Below are 18,839 nucleotides of genomic sequence, written 5' to 3'. Positions count from 1 at the left end.
AAGGGTAATAGATGAGAATTTTTTGGAATTTTGAGGGATGCTGATTGTATTTAAGAGGATGGATTCTAAGGAGTGAACGTGGAAGTGGCCTTATGGCTTGAAATTATTAGGTTCATTAATTGGTCAGTCAGCTGGTCAAATGTTTTCAGGGAAATGAGATAGCAGATGTATTAGGTAAGGTTGGCATTTGAAGGGAAGTATTTTCATGGCTTGATGGTGATATTTGTTCTTTTTTATTTAGTTCTCTGTGCGATCATTGGTATTTCCAAGTCCTGGCGCTGTCTGCTCTTTTCCTATTTATATACATAAATATATTAACGAATGCGGGTCTTCCTGGCATTCTAGGTGATAGTTTATTCTTAATGGAACTTTGGGTATGTGGTAAATATTTTCGTTTTGGGGAGTAAATTTTGGTGCAGAAATTGCATATTAGTCCAACATCATCTGTGTCTTCAATTGAATGTGTTTTCCGTCTTTTAAAGATATTGCTTATTGATTCCTCGATGAAGATTTTTTTATTGCATATGAGAGGCATGATACCATGAAAGCTGTTAAAGTGTGCGAGAATTCGGTTCTTCAAATTCGTTTCGGTGTATTTAAACATTCAGATTGGATCGGGAAGCCATTTGGTTCCATAATTTTCAGCAACAGAGGTGGGTTCGTTTACCTATTGGCTTCGATACCGGAGTTATGGACTTTGGTTCTAAGTCATAGGACTCAGATTCTTTATATTGCGGATATTAGCTTTGTGATTATGTACTTGGAAGTAGTTCCGGGTTGTTTGGTTCTTGAATCCGGGACCGGTAGTGGCTCATTAACAACATCGTTTGCAAGGGCTGTGACGCCAACAGGACATGTGTATACCTTTGATTTCCATTAACAGATGGCTGCCTCGGCAAGGTAAGCCTAGTGTTTATTGTTTGCAAAAGTGCATTGTGATGAAATATGATATAGTAATTCCTTAGGTTAAACTTGAATACTGGGTTATCTTTAGTTGACGTCTTCATAGATCTACATTTTGTTGCCGTGATACTTCATTGTCTCTAATTGTCTCGGTTTACAGATCTTTATTAGTTTCATTAGTGAGTGCATTGTTACGAAATTTTGGTTTCAAAGATTGTTATGAAATATGATTTTAGAAACTGCTTAGGTTGAGCTTGAATTCTAGGTAGATTTAAGAAGTCTGTTCAGGTGGATGTATTCTGTGAAATACGACATTCTGTTGCTGTCATGCTTCGTAGTCTCAAAATTATCTCGGTTTTGTGGAACCTTGCGTAGGACTCATTTATGATGCATATTTTGTCCTATTATATGGTTTCCGTTTGTCTAAATGATAATAGAAAGATCCAAGGATGGTTGTTTATTTTTCTTTGATTCTTCTGTGTTGGTTCGTGAAAGAAGGGATGTTTTATAATTTTTCACTCCTTCAACAGAGAAGACTTCGAGAGGACTGGAATAAGCACTTTAGTTACCATGGGAGTCCGAGATATTCAGGGTGAGGTATTTCCCGATCAGTTTTATGGGTTGGCTGACTCCATATTTCTGGACCTACTGGAACCTTGGCTAGCCATTCCTTCAGCTTGAAACATGTTGAAACAAGATGGAACTCTGTGTTCCTTCTCACCGTGCATCGAACAAGTGCAACGTTCATGTGAAACTCTTAGATCTGAGGTTACAGGTAACATATTGGAATTAAGTTATCCTAACTTTTTCAAGCAGTTTTTCTTTTAAAGCAGTTTCAAAACTGCTTTGAAACTTAAACCTAATGATTATTCTCTTTGGAACAAGCCGTGCAACACAAGCCAACTGTGTGCAGAGTGCTGATGCAATATTAGCTTATCAACAGGTAGCCTCTTCATGATTCCCCTTGAATAGTGGTGGCCTATCTGTATACCACCTGATATGTTAATTTCATAATTACTTTTTTTTATAATTAAATATTAATTTTCCCTATCCTAAAATTTTGGGGTTCTCTTTACTAGGTTGGAGCACCTGTAATGTGTGAAATTCAAAATATATGAGAACTAGGATTTTACTAAGAATCAATTTGTATGGTGTGTTGGTCGCTATTTTGCATGTTAGGCCAGAATAAAAAAAAAATGAATTATGGTGTTGACAATGTCGGCAAGGGTGCTGTAACTACCTGAACCATTTGAGGTGCAAGATGTAAAAAAAAGCACTTTTTTGAGTAAATTAAGGTGAATATGTAAATTTGTGCTTCTTGAATCAAGGGGGCTTTTTCGCTTCTATACAAAAAAGTGTGCCTAGGACTTGGCTTGTGCTTAATCAATTGAAAGGATGGCATAAAGAAATGCAAAACATGTGACAACCCAACATGTCAATCTTCTGTGGGCCAAACTCTATTTCCTCTATTTCTCTTCTTTCTTATCTTTCGATTGTAAAGTGATGCATTGGTGTGTTATACAGCTCTCTTATAGGGTTGAATTATTTACTTGCTCCATCTTTGTAACCTTAGGCTGCTAAAAAGATTCTCCAAATAACATGCTGCACCTAGTTGGACCTTAGAAAACAAACTAGCTCTTCTATTAAGCTCCATGTAATTAGTTATTTGATTTGTTGAAGCTATTTGTTAATTTAGATGATTTGATTATGCACTTCCTCAATTTACATATACCCTTGATCATCTCTTTCAAAATGCCCTTTTTAATGCATTCAGATCTTGCATATGCAGTTTGATTTGTTTAGCCTCTGTTACTGAGATTGTCCATTTAAAATTATTTGATGATAAACTTCCCTTTACCTGTGTTGGCCATATTTTCAGCACTATTAAATTTAGTCTTTTGATCTGTCTCTGGATCTTTAGGCACTAGTTGAAGCCAAACTATGTGCGTGCTTAGGCAAACATGGGTATCAGTTACGCCAACCAGGTTTGTTATATCTTGCACTGTTCTCTCATTGTCTTGACATTCATGAAAAGGGAGCTCCAATTACTCTACCCTTAACTATTTTATTTTACCGATGAAAATAAAATAAAAATATTATAATATTGTTATGTTATAAAATAAAAACCCAAAGTTTCTCTCCGTTAAATCAAGATCCATTGTCATTAGCTTCTTTCTCTCTCTCGAAAAAGGAAAAGAAAAGGTTTGAATTCATGAATCAGCTGTAGCTTCTTCCGAATGAGTGAGTCGAGGTAGTGATAGTCTTTCTTTTAAGGTATAAATTTTGATTCTTTAGAAAAATCTTGTTTTTTCTTCATCTCTTTTTATTCTGTTTGGTTTCTGATCGATGAAAATTGAGGGAAATTTGTATCAAACTTGACATTAGTCCCTTGTTCTTTTTAAATAATTCCTTATTCACCTGTGAGTTGGCAAATTATGTTCAGCCTGCATTTTCCCGGAAGCCAAACAGGAGACTTAAATGTTTTTAATTTCTCCAATTTCCCTTTAATTTTTTCTAACGTCTTTTTTCCTTTACTGGCTGTTAATTTTCTTTCTTATTCTGTCGGGCTTTATATCTGTCATATTCCGACTCGGAAAAAGCTATTCTCTGGATATCCTGCCTTTTCTTATTCCGGTTCTGAATTTTTGGCTTCCGGTTTATTGGTTTTAGTGCTCGTTTCAGCTATTTTTATTGTCTGGACCGGCCAACCTGTCATACTTATTCCTCCCAGGGATATCCCATTCCAGGGATATCCCGGTTCGTTGTTATCCCGCATGGGTATATCCCGGCTCGGGTATATCCCATTCTAGGAATATCCCGATTCCCCACTTTTTTTTCCTAAGTCTCTTTACCTTCTTTGTCTTTAATTTCTCAAAAAAAAAAGTAATTTAAAGAGGGTATTAATTACCATAAATGTTACCGTTGTCACATGGGGATTTAGAAAATTAAGTTCTCTCTCTTCCATTCATAGCTTCCTCGTTTCTTCACCTATTCGAAATTTGAATCCTCAAATCTATCTCTTCCATCCATAGCACCCCATTTATTCGCCGACTCCCTCTCTCTGTGTGTCTGTTTTGAATTTCTTCCTCTCATTTTTTTTCTAGTTTTGGGTCATCGAATGCCAAAAAAAAAAAAAAACACAGAAAGACGCTACTCTAGGTTTTCTCTGCCGTTTCTGGTTTTTATGATTTTTTGAAATTCTCTTCTTCATCGGTGGCTGATTTCAGGTATGAATCATGACTTCTACTTTGTCTTTGTCTTTGCCATTTCATTTTTGTTTTAGTTTCAGATCTATTCTTTATTACTTGTATTTCATTTGATTTTTTTTTATGATTTTTTGTTTTCTTCTTTATAAATTCTTTGTCTTTGCCTGATCATCTCTTTTTTTTTTCAGATATATTTATTTATCACTCGAATCAAAGCAAAAGGGAAAGTAGGAGGGTTTTGAGGATAGTGAAAAACGGTTGGTCCTGCTTCATCGGAGATTCATTTCAGGTATGAATATGTACTTAAAATTTGTCTTTTTATTTCATCTCTGTTTTTAGTTTCTTATATGTACTTCTTTTTACTAATATACACAAATTTATATTTATCACTGCCCTGCTTCAGACCTAAATTTGGAGATGCTGGACATAACTTAAGGTCTTTGGTATATTTTACAAATATTTTTATAGAATTGTGATTAATTCCATATGGACCTGGATGAGAAGGTCATCAACAGTTTGTTATCGTACTAAGTCTTGGACTCTTCAGGAACTACTTAATTTGGAACTATCAAGTGAATCTTATCTTCTTTCATTTTATCATATTTTTGTAACTTTCTTTTTCATTTTAGTCTGTTGCTTACAATTATGTAGCAATTGGAAAGTTTCCTTGAGTTTGAATAATCTTTGATAGACTTTTGTGTCAATTTTGAGTTAGGGTTTTTAATTTTTTCTAGTCAATTTGGTTCGATTGGATTTGGTTGATCTCCAAATATGGATCGATGTTTTCTCATGTTAATTTGCTAAGAAATAGCCTTTAGTTTTGGGTTAGGCTCGAGGTTAGGCCCTTTCATTTCTCTGTAGCTTCTAGTCTGGCTGGCTTGGGCTTTTGGCATGTTGAGCAGTTAAATAGGTGACAATCAAAGATAATGTGTTGTCCTTTCCGTTAACACTAGCTGATATCTGATATTTGATCAACATTAAGTGAAACGTGATAACAAAATATCAAAAGTTTTAATTAGAGAAGCATAAAAATCTTCAGCTATGATTATAGTTTTTGTTTGCAAAACTATAATCTGAGGTTGAAAGTTCTAGCTTTTTAACCTTTTAGTTTGATTTCTATTTGCCAATGTTAATTTATGTTATTGTTTTCTGTAAGAATCATGCATTCACCTCATCAGTTGCATACGAGAATGACCTAGTTTTATTATTTATCTTTTTGGGGGCTGGTTCACACGAATATATTCTTGCTGTTTCTTTAGGTTAATATGTTAATTCTTTTCTGCTAGTTTTAAGTTTATTTGACATTCATTTGCGCTAACATTATGTTTGTTTGCCTTTTTTTTTTGTTTGTAGGTCTTAGCTTTTAGGGACATATCTCCCCAGGCTCCTACGCACATTTTAATTATTCCAAAATCAAAGGATGGCCTAACTGGTTTGTCTAAGGTACAATTTTTTTGTCCTCATGACTAACTGAGCAGTAAACATTTATACCCTCTATCATAGAGGAAACTACAATTATGGCTGGGTATTAATTTGGAAAAAAAGTATGGAGTATTGTTAAAAGAATGCTACTCAAGTTTTGCCAATTTGATTTGCCTTTTGCTTTTGCTCACTCTTGATGCTGTATGAGGAAAAGAAAGAGATGGCAAATAGGAGTGAAATTAAATGGAAATTGTATCGAGAAATTCTGGTGGTAAAGACTAAGAGAGTCTTAGCGGTTATAAGAAGGTGGGGAACTGAAAGAACATCAATGCTGAGGAAAACCTTAAAACTTGATATGCAAGTATCAATAGGTATAGGCCATAAATCCATGAGATAAATTGAGCTTCTAAATATATCCGTACAATGAAAAACCCTAATAAAAGCTTAAAGCAATATCCATTATTCATCCTTGTTGGAAGAAATTGTCTTTAGAGTTAAATTGCATATACCCCTTCTTCGTGGTGTCAAAATAGATTACCTTCCCAATGAACAGAAAGTATGTCACCGAGTCTAGAATTAAAAAGCTCATCACCAAGTTATTTCAATCCATCAACTTATTGCAATCACTAAAAAACTTGTAAGGTGTGTAATGAAACAAACATAAGGCTCAAAGATGTCCGATGAAATAATTTAGTGTTAGAATTTGCAATTTGTGTATCCAAGGCTTGTTCATTTGTTTTCTATGTCATAATCACCTGCATCTATGACCTCCATGCTCTGCACGTTTGCAACAGGAATTTAGCAATATTTTTATGTCTTTGAAATTATCTTCAATCTTATTTTCACGTTTGAGTCACCCGTTCATTTCTTTCAGTGGTATGTTTTCAGTGCTTTATTCGATATGTAGGTTTCTCTACCAATGCATCATGTGCAAATTTGAAAGGACATGCTAATGTGTTTTTACCAGGGAACTATATCTAACTCCTTGTGCTATTGCAGATGGATATACCTTCCAAATTGGCTTTATCTTTCCTTTTCTTTCTGCTACTATCTCGTGCTTTGAGTAGTCTTTACATGCATGTCACCTTTTAGCCTGCTTTTCTTGCATAACACAATTAATGAGCTAAACATACAGGAACAAGCTCAGTTAACAGCTGTAGATCAAATGAGAGGGGGAAATATAGAAAGTTTGGCTGCAATTCAGCAGATTAGGATGCTTGCACATACACTCTCTCAAAACAGTGATCCTAAGTTTTGGGTTATTTAAAACTGGTTGGCTAAATACTTGCAATGTGTCAAGATAGCTCTTAATGATATCATCGTTACTATGCATGAGTTAATATATGCACTTATGTGCTGTATGTTTTGGGGCATGCAGAATTCAAAATTTCTTCAATTTGTATCCAAGATGAGTCGTGGTGAACTTGTCATTGATTATAATCAGGTCAAACCAGCATCAGAGAACTGGGCAACAGAATATCAGCAACAGTACAATGGAGGTGCTTCGGGCTGATGAATTTGCTCATGATGAGGCAAGTAGAGATCTTGTGGAAGGTAAAGAAGCTTATAGATTAATATGTCCTGATAATCAGTCATAAATTCCTTTTAGCAGTTTCCTCCTCCTTTTCTTCTGCCTTGCCTACATAGACTAAAATGGAACTAACATCACTGACCTTAGGTAGTAATCTCATTCACCAACCCTAGGTGGTTGAAACTAGTTTTGATGATTTGAGAATGTCCCAAATGATAATGATGGTTTTGTTAGTGCTATTTTCTATATATATCTACTATAATTTAGCAAATAAAGTGTGAATGACTAATGATTCTGTATTATTACATCTTCAGTTGAACTTTTAAATCAACTAAACCTGTAAATCTTATATGAGATTATCTATATTTGTTATTTATAAAATATGCTACTCACTGTTTTGGTGGTTCTTAATATTTCTATGGGCCAAACCAATTGGTCATGGAGTTTGCTGCTAAATTGAGCAGTGAGAGCTTATTGATTATAATAAGTTAGAAGATAAACTGTCACTGATGATTCTTGTAATTGTATATCTCTGTTTGGTATTAAACCAGCTAAAAACATTGTAATTTGTATAAAAGTTCTTATTATACAGAATCTGCTACTCTGGTTGGTGGTTCTTTGATTTTCTTCAACCTGATCAATGGGCTGAGGAGTTTGCTACTGTATGAGAACAACTAGGGTGTTTTGATTTGTTTATTTAGGATACAAAGTGCAACTAATGATTCTGCGTGTTATGTATTTTTCTGAGACTCTTAAACCATGCGAAGCTCTTATTCTTATTTGAAATATTCTAATTTTCTTCGTTTCATTAAATGTTCTTGACTTGATGGTTAATAGGTTTTCCGTGGACCTGACCATTGGGCCAATGAATTTGGTGCTGAAAGATTGCAACAAGAGTCTGTCGATGATCAATGGGTCAATGAATTCTCAAAGTTGCATGTTGATGACTGGGCAGAAGAATTTGATAGTCAAGTTGGTGAGGGGGCTTTGGGAGATAGTTCATCTGATAACTGGGAAAATTCATACGATGAGTAAGTGTGGTAGCCTTGAAGAAGTTCACTTTGTAACCTCTCTTAATTCTACATGATTGTTTTGGTTGTGAGAACTTGTAGGTTCCTCAGCGATGGACGCTTCAAGGGTTTTCTATGTATTTTCTGATATGAATCCATATGTTGGTCATCAAAATCCTTTAAAAGAAGGTCAAGAGCTATTGAGCAAAGGACTTTTGAGTGAAGCAGTGCTTGCCCTAGAGGCTGAAATTATGAAAAATCCTGAGAATGCTGAAGGTTGGAGATTGCTAGGAATAACCCATGCTGAAAATGATGATGACCAGCAGGTAATCCACTTTGCTCTAGTTTGTCAGAGTTGGATTTAGTTCGTGTGTATTCTTACACCAAAAGACATTGTTTTTGTGTTCTTTAATACTACAAGAATTTCTATTAAGAGATGTGACTGCTTGTCTAGTTCAGCCATCTGTTCAGCATCTTTGGTTACGTTTCTTTGCCTGGCAAGGTTGACCATTTACCTTTCTATTCAACCTAAATCTAAATCATTTTTAATATTGTCTAATGCCCTGTGAATACCATCATATTTTAGATAACAGAACAACCTATTGATTAAGCAAGCAAGAAAACCTTTTGAACACAAAGGATCTATTTTCTTGTACGGCTACATTTTGTGTTTTATTTGCTGGCTTGATATAGCCATGTTGGTTTACCATGCAATGTTCATTTCTTGTATATGAAAACTTCTACTGGAAAGGGATAGAAGGAGCTATTTTTCGTTTAAACATTGAAGTTTGTAATATGATTGGTATTACGTTTGTCTTAGTGGCTTGAGGCTTCAGTCAGAGTTCCAGGTCTAAGGCCGCAGTCTTTGCCTGGCTGCTAATGTTCTGGATCTAAACTCTATGATATATTCTATTATTTGTTATGATTGGTATCGTTGTCTTATTGAGCATCAGTTAGTTAGGTCTGGCCATTTATCATTTTCCTACTGTATGCATTACATCATCCGCTTCTATTTATTCTTGAACCATGTCAAAACCTTTTTGGCTTAATTAAAATTAATTTGAATGGATAAGGTTCCATCTTAAACTATGTCTATATCAAGCCTATGAAGTGTAATGTTTCACATTTATTGCAAATTGTTTTGGATGATTAATGTGTCTGCTTGTCATTATCTTGTGACTTACATGGATTATGCTGGACCTTTTTATACTTATGTTATTCTTGATTAATGCATCTGCAGTTTTATGTGGTTTTTACTGGGGTCCATATATTTGACTTTGTAGAAAAAATGTAATTCACTGATTAGATATCTCTGTACTGGCTATTGCAGCAATGATGCATGCTCAGGAGGCCGATCCTGCCAATCTGGAAGTACTTCTTGCTCTTGGTGTGAATCATACAAATGGTTAGTGAATGCTTATCCCTTTAATCAAGATGAGATTAAAATTTTGGAGTGTCAAACATATAATACTGTTTGAAAAGTTCAGAATTGGAACAGACTGCTGCTTTAAAGTATCTGTATGGATGGTTACGTCATCACCCAAAGTGTTACATGCTCCATCTTTGTAACCTTAGGCTGCTAAAAAGATTCTCCAAATAACATGTTGCACCTAGTTGGACCTTAGAAGACAAACTAGCTCTTCTATTAAGCTCCATGTAATTAGTTATTTGATTTGTTGAAGCTATTTGTTAATTTACATATACCCTTGATCATCTCTTTCAAAATGCCTTTTTTAATGCATTCAGATCTTGCATATGCAGTTTGATTTGTTTAGCCTCTGTTACTGAGATTGTCCATTTAAAATTATTTGATGATAAACTTCCCTTTGCCTGTGGTGGCCATATTTTCAGCACTATTGAATTTAGTCATTTGGTCTATGTCTGGATCTTTAGGCACTAGCTTTGCCTGTGGTGGCCATATTTTCAGCACTATTGAATTTAGTCATTTGGTCTATGTCTGGATCTTTAGGCACTAGCTTTGAAGCCAAACTATGTGCGTGCTTGGGCAAACATGGGTATCAGTTACGCCAACCAGGTTTGTTATATCCTTCATTGTCTTGACATTCATGAAAAGGGAACTGCATTTCTTTCTTTATGTCTTCATTTCCTTTTGCATATTTCTGAGATGGTCAATCCTTCTAAATCAAAATTTATGGGTATGTGATCAGAAATTAAATCACCTTGTTTTCAATATATAGGTCTCAACATATTTTGGAAAAATAATTCGTTCGAAATAACACTAATCTCGATGGAAAGATGAAAGCTTATTTGATTGGTCAGTAATAGATTTTTATGTTCTAAAATGAAACCCATACCGGCCTGGGTATATCCCATTCTCGGAATATCCCGATTCCCCACTTTTTTTCCTAAGTCTCTTTACCTTCTTTGTCTTTAATTCCTCAAAAAAAAAAGTAATTTAAAGAAGGTATTAATTACCATAAATGTTACCGTTCTCACTTAAGATAATGCTTTAAACTTTTTCACCTTTCTTTCTTTCTAATGTGACAGTCCAGAACAAAGCTCGACATGCAAGATTGTCGTCAATGGGTTAAGAGCAGGATGGAAGACAGAGGAGCCAAACCTTGTGAATTTTCTCAAACAGCTCCACCTCACAAACCCTTTGATTCTTACTTTTTCTGGTAAATAATAGGTGATATTTTGATGCTTTTCCTTCTTTGAGGTGCTAATAGTATCTCCATAAACGGTTCTATCTTTTGGATTTAAGAAACTTACCATATATGTTTGCATATTTATACCATAGGCATCTCAATATTACTGTCACAGTGGTTATGAAACACTATCCTTCATTTTTTATCTTCTTTTAGCTCAATTAATTGTTGTTAGTGAATGCGTTCTTTTTTATTTAGATTTGCAACTAGAATACTCATGACTTTTGCAATTTGTTTTTGCTCGATTTCTTTTTTAATTACTAAAATTTTCTCACCTTTTGTAGGTTCTCCCCGTAACCCTCAGATTGTATCTTTTTTGGAATTACTAGATCTTCCTTATGTTCTTGATAATGCATCGGACTCCAGGGATACTCCTTCGTCATTGCCTCAAAAGGGTAAAGAGTTTTTTATTTACCTTGTCCCACTTAGTTTTGATGCCTTGTCCCTTTATACGGGACGTAGCAGCTTTTTGTTGATCTTCATTGTGATGCAGTCAAACCTAGAGTATACATGAATCTAGGAATACCTTTTGCTTCTCGTGTTTAATATGGTGCTGGTGCTCTCCAATATAGTTTAATGGGATAGATAATTGATCATTTGCTTTCAACCAAGGTAGAACATTGAATGCGCCTAATGTTTTGAGCTTTGTGCATATCATACATAATGCTATAACTTTGCCTCGTCCACGTTGATTGAACTAAATCCATTAAAGTTCTTAAGGTGACATCGTTTTTCCTGTTGGTTCATTAGATGATTACAGCGAAGACATTCCCAATGAAGATGAGGATGATCTAGAAGATGATGCAGAATGGAATAATGAAAATCGGTCCTCATGAATGTGAATAATATTTTCTATCAACCAAAAGGTTTATTAGTGCAAAAAGATTGATGGCAATATCTTGCTATACTATGAGGCTTTACTTGTTTGTGAAGTTGGCAACTTGGTTTAATGGCCCACAGTTTTCCAACTTTCATCAGTAGAGGAGAGCACCCATACAAGTTTCATTAGTAGTGGAGAGCACCTATACAAGTTTCTTTCTTTCTTTCTATCTAAAATAATGTATAAACATCAAATATTATATCAATACCTATTATCACAGTCATTCATTATATGAGCTTGAATTTGGAATCTAAAATTTTTTGGGGCTTTTCTAATTGAATTGATGTTATTAATATGGATAAATGACAATAGCATGGAGTCTGTATCTTGCTTCTTGCAAATTTAGTAATTTGTTGTATTCCGACATCCAGGAACATCCAAGGCGTGGCACCCTTTATCAGGCATGAACTTTGTTCTTTTTCAATAAGCAATTTTCAGACATGGCCATTGGTTACAATCCATTAGCACATTTATAAGATTATTAAATTGTTTAAAGGGATACTAGAAGGGTGAACTAGAAAAAGTGTAAAGGAAATTTTCGTATTTTATTCTTAGTTTTATAGAACTTAAAAGAACCCTTATTTTAAGAAATTGTGATTTATAAATTGGAATGTAAATTTTGATATCGAAGAAACTAAGACTAAGATTAATGGTGTAGTTATGGTGGAGGAAAGAGATGTTAAAGCCTCTTAGAAGGCTGTGGACTAAGATGATGAATTCAAAAGGCTGTTATATTGTTTTTGGGGTCCAATCAATTGGCTTAGGATGCTTGCAATGGAAATATATTTGAGTTTTGTATTTGAGGTGGTATCAATTTATAGAATAAGCCAGGGATTAGTTGGGGCTCTTACTAGAGTTGGCACTGAAGTATTACATGAACGATGTTCAGAAGGTACAACCTTTTGAGTCACATGTTTACTCTGTGATTATTTATATTCCTTAGATTGTGAATTTTATTTGGGGGCTTTTCATTGATATTGTGTTCATTAGAGGTTATAGAAGACACGTTACTATTTCATTCTATCTAAATTTTTTTACGTTTTTTGCCTCTTCCTGTACTTATATTTTATAGTTTCCCTAAATCCATAAATGCAATCTCATTGATATGCTCGTTTCGTCTATGGTAGTATAAGTTGCCATACTTCCATTATTTTTTTGAGTAAATCAGGTTGGTGTATTAAATAAAATAAATTAATAGAACTGAAATACCCAGAATTCCAGACCTAATATAGATTTACAGAGCTTAATTATGGCTGAATATATGGGCTATTTATGAAGTCTGATCTAATTTAATATGTAGATAACTCTAATCATCAATCAAATAATATATTTCAATTTAAATTTTATAAATAGTAAATTTATATTCTCCTTTATATTTTTAGGTATATATTTTATTAAATTTTCTAACAATAAAATTATTTATGAATTGCTAAAAATATATGGGTAATAAAAAAATTAACATTTATTAGTTTGAAATGTCCGAGAACCATCTCAAATTTCTCTTTATTAGTCACCACATTTAACATCATTAAACTACCATATTTTAATTATATTTTTTAATTCTTTCTATATTTGATATAATAAATAGTATTATTTTAAAAATAAATATATTTAGACATTGAGAATATAAAAGTATATTAAATAAAATTTTGAAAAGTAAATAACTCAATTATCACTTTATTAAATGAGTGTATTAAATAGCAATAGTTACCGTTGGCAGAAGATTCCTTCTGCCCGTTTTCATCAGTCTTTTCAAATCCCCTTCCTTCCCATCTTCACCATCTCTCTCTTCAAAATTTTCCTCTCTAATCCTTTTTTATCTCTTCCTTCTCAATCGTTTCTGCTTTTTATTTTTAATTTTTTTATTGTGGTATTGGAATCACTTGCTTCATCCATAGATTTTGGGTTTTCAGCCCTAGGAAATATTGTTTCGGTTCGTCTTTTCAAATCTATGGATGTCGGTGTGGTTGTTCTTGTTGGATGCTTTGGGAAAGAAAGAAATTCTGGTTCTACAAGATTTCACCAGCCATGGCGTCTCTTTTACAGTCAACTACTTTATTATTCATATTCTCTATTACAGTGGTTCTTATCCCAAATAGACACGCTATTCCCTTCATCGTATTGCGCGGTAATGTTCTTATCCCACTATCTTTTCTTTTCAATTTTAGTGTTCTTATGCACTCTCCCATGGCTTAAATTCATTCTTTAATGCCCTAAAACTTGAGATGAATGGGGATTAGTTGCCAGTTTAACCTGATACCCATATTTCTTTTATGGATATAATACTTAAAGTTCAACTAAGACCACATAACTTCATTTCTAGTGAAATTGTTTAAGCAATTGTGCCTTTGTATAAATTGTTAAAATTCTGTTAAATGTACGGGTTAAACAGGATTATATGCCATTTAACCTGAAACCCATATTTCATTTATTTGATATCGTATATTACTGACTGTCAAAGCAGTAGTAATTGTATTTTGGTTTTCTAATAATCTGGTTTGTTCGCAAGGTCGATTATTGTACAATGCATCACGGATTCCCCAAGCTTAAACATACCGATTCCTTTTCATCCATGATTGTCGAAATTATCCAACTTTATGCTAGCTTAAACATACCGATTCCTTTTCATCCATTCAGCAAATCAACACATTCACACTCATACACATATTAACCATTTTCATCTCAATATAATACTCAAAGTTAGCTACATATAACTATCTCAAAATACTCAACCATAACAAACAAATACTCAACATGATTCTTTGCCTGGCAAGGTTTACCATTTACCTTTCTATTCCACCTGAATCTAAATAATTTTGAATCATGTCTAATGCCCTGTGAATACTATCATATTTTAGGAAAGAGAACAACCTATTGATTTAGCAAGCAAGAAAACCTTTGAACACAAAGGATCTGTTTTCTTGTACCGCTGCATTTTGTGTTTGTATTTGCGGGCTTGATATAGCCACTTTGGTGTACCATGCAATGTTCATTTCTTATATATGAAAAATTTTACTGAAAAGGGATAGAAGGAGCTATTTTTGGTTTAAACATTGAAGTTTGCAATATGATTGATATCATGTTTATCTTAGTGGCCTGAGGCTTCAGTCAGAGTACCAGATCTAAGGCCGCAGTCTTTGCCTGGCTGCTAATGTTCTGGATCTAACCTATTATCATTTGTTGTCACATGAACTAGTAGTGCATTACATTTCACTTATCATCTGCTTCTATTTATTCTTGAACCATGTCAAAACATTTTTTGGCTTAATTAAAATTAATTTGAATGGATAAGGTTCCATCTTAAACTATATCTATATCAAGCCTATGAAGTGTAATGTTTCACATTTATTGCAAATTGTTTTGGATGATTAATGTGTCTGCTTGTCGTAATCTTGAGACTTACATGGATTATGCAAGACCTTTTTATACTTCTGTTATTCTTGATTAATGCATCTGCAGTTTTATGTGGTCTTTACTGGGGTCCATATATTTGACTTTGTAGACAAAATGTAATTCACTGATTAGATATCTCTGTACAGGCTATTGCAGCAATGGTGCTTGCTCAGGAGGCCGATCCTACCAATCTGGAAGTACTTCTTGCTCTTGGTGTGAGTCATACAAATGGTTAGTGAAAGCTTATCGCTTTAATCAAGATGAGATTAAAATTTTGGAGTGTCAAACAAATAATACTGTTTGAAAGTTCAGAATTGGAGCAGACTGTTTCGTTAAAGTATCTCACCCAAAGTATGGTACTCTTGCGCCACCGGAGCTTGCTGATTCTGTGTATTATGCTGATGTAAGTACACTAGGGTATAATTCTTTGTTTTTTTGGTTGGTTTTTGTCTTTTGGAACAATGCCTTGATATTGCAATCTTGGTTTGAGTGTAAGCCGCTTCCTCTAATGTTACTGTGGGATAGTTTGCTTATGTTGTGAATGCTGTGATTACAAGAGTGTCTTTTTTGCATATGGTTTCCATGACTGCAGTGATTATATTTTGGACTTAGAGTTTTACATACGGTGACAGGATATAATTTTCCTTAAGATTACTAGAAGCTTATCCCTAACATTACATTTTGGAAATGTTATTGTTATATTCTGGTGTTAATCGAAGTGTTTTCTGCCATACAGGTTGCTAGATTATTCAATGAAGTTGGTCAGATGTCTCCTGAGGATGCTGATGTACACATTGTCCTTGGTGTTCAATAAAATTTGTCGGGAGAATATGATAAGGCCATTGCATCTTTCAAAACTGCTTTGAAACTTAAACCTAATGATTATTCTCTTTGGAACAAGCCTGGTGCAACATGCCTTATCAACAGGTAGCTTCTTCATTATTCCCCCTTGAATAGTGGTGTCCTATCTGTATACCATCTGATATGTTAATTTCATAGTTACTTTTTTTATAATTAAAAATTTATTTTTCCTATCCTAAAATTTTGGGGTTCTCTTTACTGAGTTGGAGCACCTGTAATGTGTGAAATTCAAAATATGAGTACTAGGATTTTACTAAGAATCAATTTGTATGGTGTGTTGGTCACTATTTTGCATGTTAGGCCAGAAAAAAAATGAATTATGAAGGTGTTGACAATGTCGGCAAGGGTGCTGTAACTACCTGAACCATTTGAGGTGCAAGATGTAAAAAAAGCACTTTTTTGAGTAAGTTAAGGAGAATATGTAAATTTGTGCTTCTTGAATCAAGGGGGCTTTTTCGATTCTATACAAAAAAGTGTGCCTAGGTCTTGGCTTGTGCTTAATCAATTGAAAGGATGGCATAAAGAAATGCAAAACATGTGATAACCCAACATGTCAATCTTCTGTGTGCCAAACTCTTATGGGTTGCATCATCTTTTCCTCTATTTCTCTTCTTTCTTATCTTTCGATTGTAAAGTGATGCATTGGTGTGTTATACAGCTCTCTTATAGGGTTGAATTATTTACTTACTTAGGCTGCTAAAAAGATTCTCCAAATAACATGTTGCACCTAGTTGGACCTTAGAAAACAGACTAGCTCTTCTATTAAGCTCCATGTAATTAGTTATTTGATTTTTGAAGCTATTTGTTAATTTAGATGATTTGATTATGCACTTCCTCAATTTACATATACCCTTGATCATCTCTTTCAAAATGCCTTTTTTTATGCATTCAGATCTTGCATATGTAGTTTTGTTTGTTTAGCCTCTGTTACTGAGATTGTCCATTTAAAATTATTTGATGATAAACTTCCCTTTACCTGTGGTGGCCATATTTTCAGCACTATTGAATTTAGTCTTTTGTTCTATGTCTGGATCTTTAGGTACTAGATTTGAAGCCAAACTATGTGCGTGCTTGGGCAAACATGGGTATCAGTTACGCCAACCAGGTTTGTTATATCTTGCACTGTTCTCTCATTGTCTTGACATTCATGAAAAGGGAACTACATTTCTCTACCACTCTAAATATTTTATTTTACAATCAAGATCCATTGTCATTAGCTTCTTTCTCTCTCTCGAAAAAGGAAAAGAAAAGGTTTGAATTCATGAATCAGCGGTAGCTTCTTCCGAATGAGTGAGTCAAGGTAGCGCTAGTGTTTCTTTCAAGGTATAAATTTTGATTCTTTAAAAAAAATCTTGTTTTTTATTCATCTCTTTTTATTCTGTTTGGTTTCTGATCGAGGAAAATCGGGGAAAATTTGTATCAAACTTGACATTAGTCCTTGTTCTTTTTAAATAATTCCTGATTCACCTGTGAGTTGGCAAATTCTGTTCATCCTGTATTTTCCCGGAAGTCAAACAGGAGACTTAAATGTTTTTAATATCTTAAAGGGGAATCAAAATAAAATACTAAGTGACCGTTAAAATGGCCCAAAACTGATTTATTAGCCGTTTATTAAATATCTGTTCAATCTATACACATTTATTATCCGTTTCTTTCTCTCTTTCTGTCTCTTGGTCTCCCTCTTTTGTTTTCTTTTTCTTCCTCATTTATTCTGTTTTCAGAACAAATCCTCAAATATATCTCTTCAACCCAAATCTCCTCCCATTTCTTTATCGGTTCTCTCTCTCGGTCACTTTTCAATTTCTTTCCTCTCATTATTTTAGCTTTGGGTAACAAAAGGCCAAAAAAAAAGCACACACTCTGCACCGTTTTTTGTGGTTTTTGAAATCCACTGCTTCATCGGGGACTAATTTTGAGGTATGAATCTTGAACCTTATCTTTGTCTGTCTTTGCCTTTTGATTTCCATTTTGGTTTCAGATCAATGTTTTTTTTACTTCTATTTCAGTGGGTTCATTTCTCTGCCGTTTCTTTGTTGCGATTTTTGTAACTCCTGCTTCATCCGAGACTGATTTCAGGTATGAATCTTTGCTTCAACATTTGTCTTTTTGCTTTTTGCTTTTTTCATCTCTGGTTTGGAGTGTGGTGGGTTTAGCTGTGTGGGTTTGGGGTGTTGTTGGTTCAGGTTTGCAGTCTTTGGTCTGACCAAAGTAAAGTCTCTTCTTTCCTCTCCTTTTTATCTCACTTAAGATAATGCTTTAAACTTTTTCGGCTGGCTTTCATTCTAATATGACTGTCCACATAGCCTACTGGTCTCGTGTATAAAAAACTGCTTTCTAGTCTGATGTCCTGCATAAGAAAAATCTCTGATTGGCTGGATTTTAAGTACTGTGAAACCAGTATCCCAATTGCTTAGTCAACCATCAGGAAATAGGCACACATGGATGACTTTAATTAAATAATTCCCTGGGAAACTCTACAATAATTAGTTTAAACGATCGGTCTGAGGTCTGTGCTTGTAAATCCTTGAATCAGATAGATCTGTCCTTGGAATATGTAGTACTCTTCCTGTCCAGAAATGACTGTCTTTAATTTGTATCTTTCTTGCCCTGTAGCAGCAAGAAGTACACATTCATGGATTCCTTTCTATCTCTTTTGCAGGTGCAAAATCTATAATAAATAGAAGTTGAAACCGCTTATGGTATTGGAATTTTTGAAAACATTGGCTCATTCCGTCTCATTCATCTCCACTTTCTTTTTAGAAAAATGGATGTTTTCTTTCGGTCTCTGGTCTCCTGTCTTTCCATTTGTCCATGGCTATTTTATTGTTAATCCTGCCGTCGCTCTTTACATTCCTGTTTTAGTTTCAGATATATGCTTCTTTTTACTTCTATTTTCAGAGTGTCTTTGTGACGGTTTTTGGTTTTCACCTTTAGAGAATCACTGTTTCGTTCCTTATTAGAAAC

General features: G+C 34.3%; 3 protein-coding genes, 1 long non-coding RNA gene and 1 pseudogene across 6 annotated transcripts in view; all 5 read left to right on the top strand.

Annotated features, from left to right (window-relative positions):
* Window positions 1-46: 46 nt before the first annotated feature.
* LOC121223155 (peroxisome biogenesis protein 5-like) lies at window positions 47-8,391 on the top strand (annotated as a pseudogene).
* On the top strand, window positions 542-880 carry LOC121223033 (tRNA (adenine(58)-N(1))-methyltransferase catalytic subunit TRMT61A). Its single transcript, XM_041103956.1, has one exon. It carries the CDS (start codon window positions 542-544, stop codon window positions 878-880), a length of 339 nt encoding a protein of 112 aa, XP_040959890.1.
* LOC121223173 (uncharacterized) lies at window positions 8,236-12,725 on the top strand. Of its 3 annotated transcripts, XM_041104273.1 has the most exons (6): window positions 8,236-8,398; window positions 9,403-9,477; window positions 10,042-10,107; window positions 10,586-10,711; window positions 11,026-11,136; window positions 11,492-12,725. In XM_041104273.1, exons 2-6 carry the CDS (start codon window positions 9,405-9,407, stop codon window positions 11,575-11,577), a joined length of 462 nt encoding a protein of 153 aa, XP_040960207.1. In that variant the 5' UTR covers window positions 8,236-8,398; window positions 9,403-9,404; the 3' UTR covers window positions 11,578-12,725. The 3 variants fall into 3 exon arrangements, with proteins under 3 accessions (XP_040960207.1, XP_040960205.1, XP_040960209.1); XM_041104271.1 differs by lacking the exon at window positions 8,236-8,398 and having other exon boundaries at window positions 9,406-9,477; window positions 9,966-10,107; XM_041104275.1 differs by lacking the exon at window positions 8,236-8,398 and having other exon boundaries at window positions 9,413-9,477; window positions 9,966-10,107; window positions 10,581-10,711.
* Window positions 12,726-13,367: 642 nt separating this feature from the next.
* Window positions 13,368-16,981, top strand: LOC121223172 (uncharacterized). Its single transcript, XM_041104268.1, has 5 exons — window positions 13,368-13,749; window positions 15,161-15,245; window positions 15,327-15,417; window positions 15,751-15,941; window positions 16,915-16,981. The coding sequence occupies exons 1-4, from the start codon at window positions 13,573-13,575 to the stop codon at window positions 15,878-15,880; spliced, it is 483 nt and encodes a 160-aa protein (XP_040960202.1). The 5' UTR covers window positions 13,368-13,572; the 3' UTR covers window positions 15,881-15,941; window positions 16,915-16,981.
* A 96-nt stretch (window positions 16,982-17,077) lies between these two features.
* The window catches only part of LOC121223187 (uncharacterized), a 3,213-nt gene continuing 1,451 nt past the window's right edge, over window positions 17,078-18,839 (top strand). The window contains exons 1-2 of the long non-coding RNA XR_005920573.1: window positions 17,078-17,792; window positions 17,882-17,951. This is a non-coding gene — a long non-coding RNA (uncharacterized lncRNA). The remainder of the gene's footprint in view (window positions 17,793-17,881; window positions 17,952-18,839) is intronic.

Source organism: Gossypium hirsutum, chromosome A03 (assembly GCF_007990345.1).
Source record: "Gossypium hirsutum isolate 1008001.06 chromosome A03, Gossypium_hirsutum_v2.1, whole genome shotgun sequence".
Classification (NCBI taxonomy): Eukaryota; Viridiplantae; Streptophyta; class Magnoliopsida; order Malvales; family Malvaceae; genus Gossypium; species Gossypium hirsutum.
This window is presented reverse-complemented; position numbering and strand designations above follow the sequence as displayed.

Excerpts from the sequence above, each read along its gene's own strand:
- LOC121223173 (XM_041104271.1), top strand. Across the intron at positions 10,108-10,585 it reads GTATCAGTTACGCCAACCAG|AACAAAGCTCGACATGCAAG; the intron begins GTTTGTTATATC and ends GTGACAGTCCAG. Across the intron at positions 10,712-11,025 it reads TTTGATTCTTACTTTTTCTG|GTTCTCCCCGTAACCCTCAG; the intron begins GTAAATAATAGG and ends CACCTTTTGTAG.
- LOC121223172 (XM_041104268.1), top strand. The coding sequence starts at position 13,573 with ATGGATGTCGGTGTGGTTGTTCTTGTTGGATGCTTTGGGAAAGAAAGA. Across the intron at positions 13,750-15,160 it reads TCCCTTCATCGTATTGCGCG|GCTATTGCAGCAATGGTGCT; the intron begins GTAATGTTCTTA and ends ATCTCTGTACAG. Across the intron at positions 15,246-15,326 it reads TGGTGTGAGTCATACAAATG|AATTGGAGCAGACTGTTTCG; the intron begins GTTAGTGAAAGC and ends TTGAAAGTTCAG.
- LOC121223033 (XM_041103956.1), top strand. The coding sequence starts at position 542 with ATGAAAGCTGTTAAAGTGTGCGAGAATTCGGTTCTTCAAATTCGTTTC.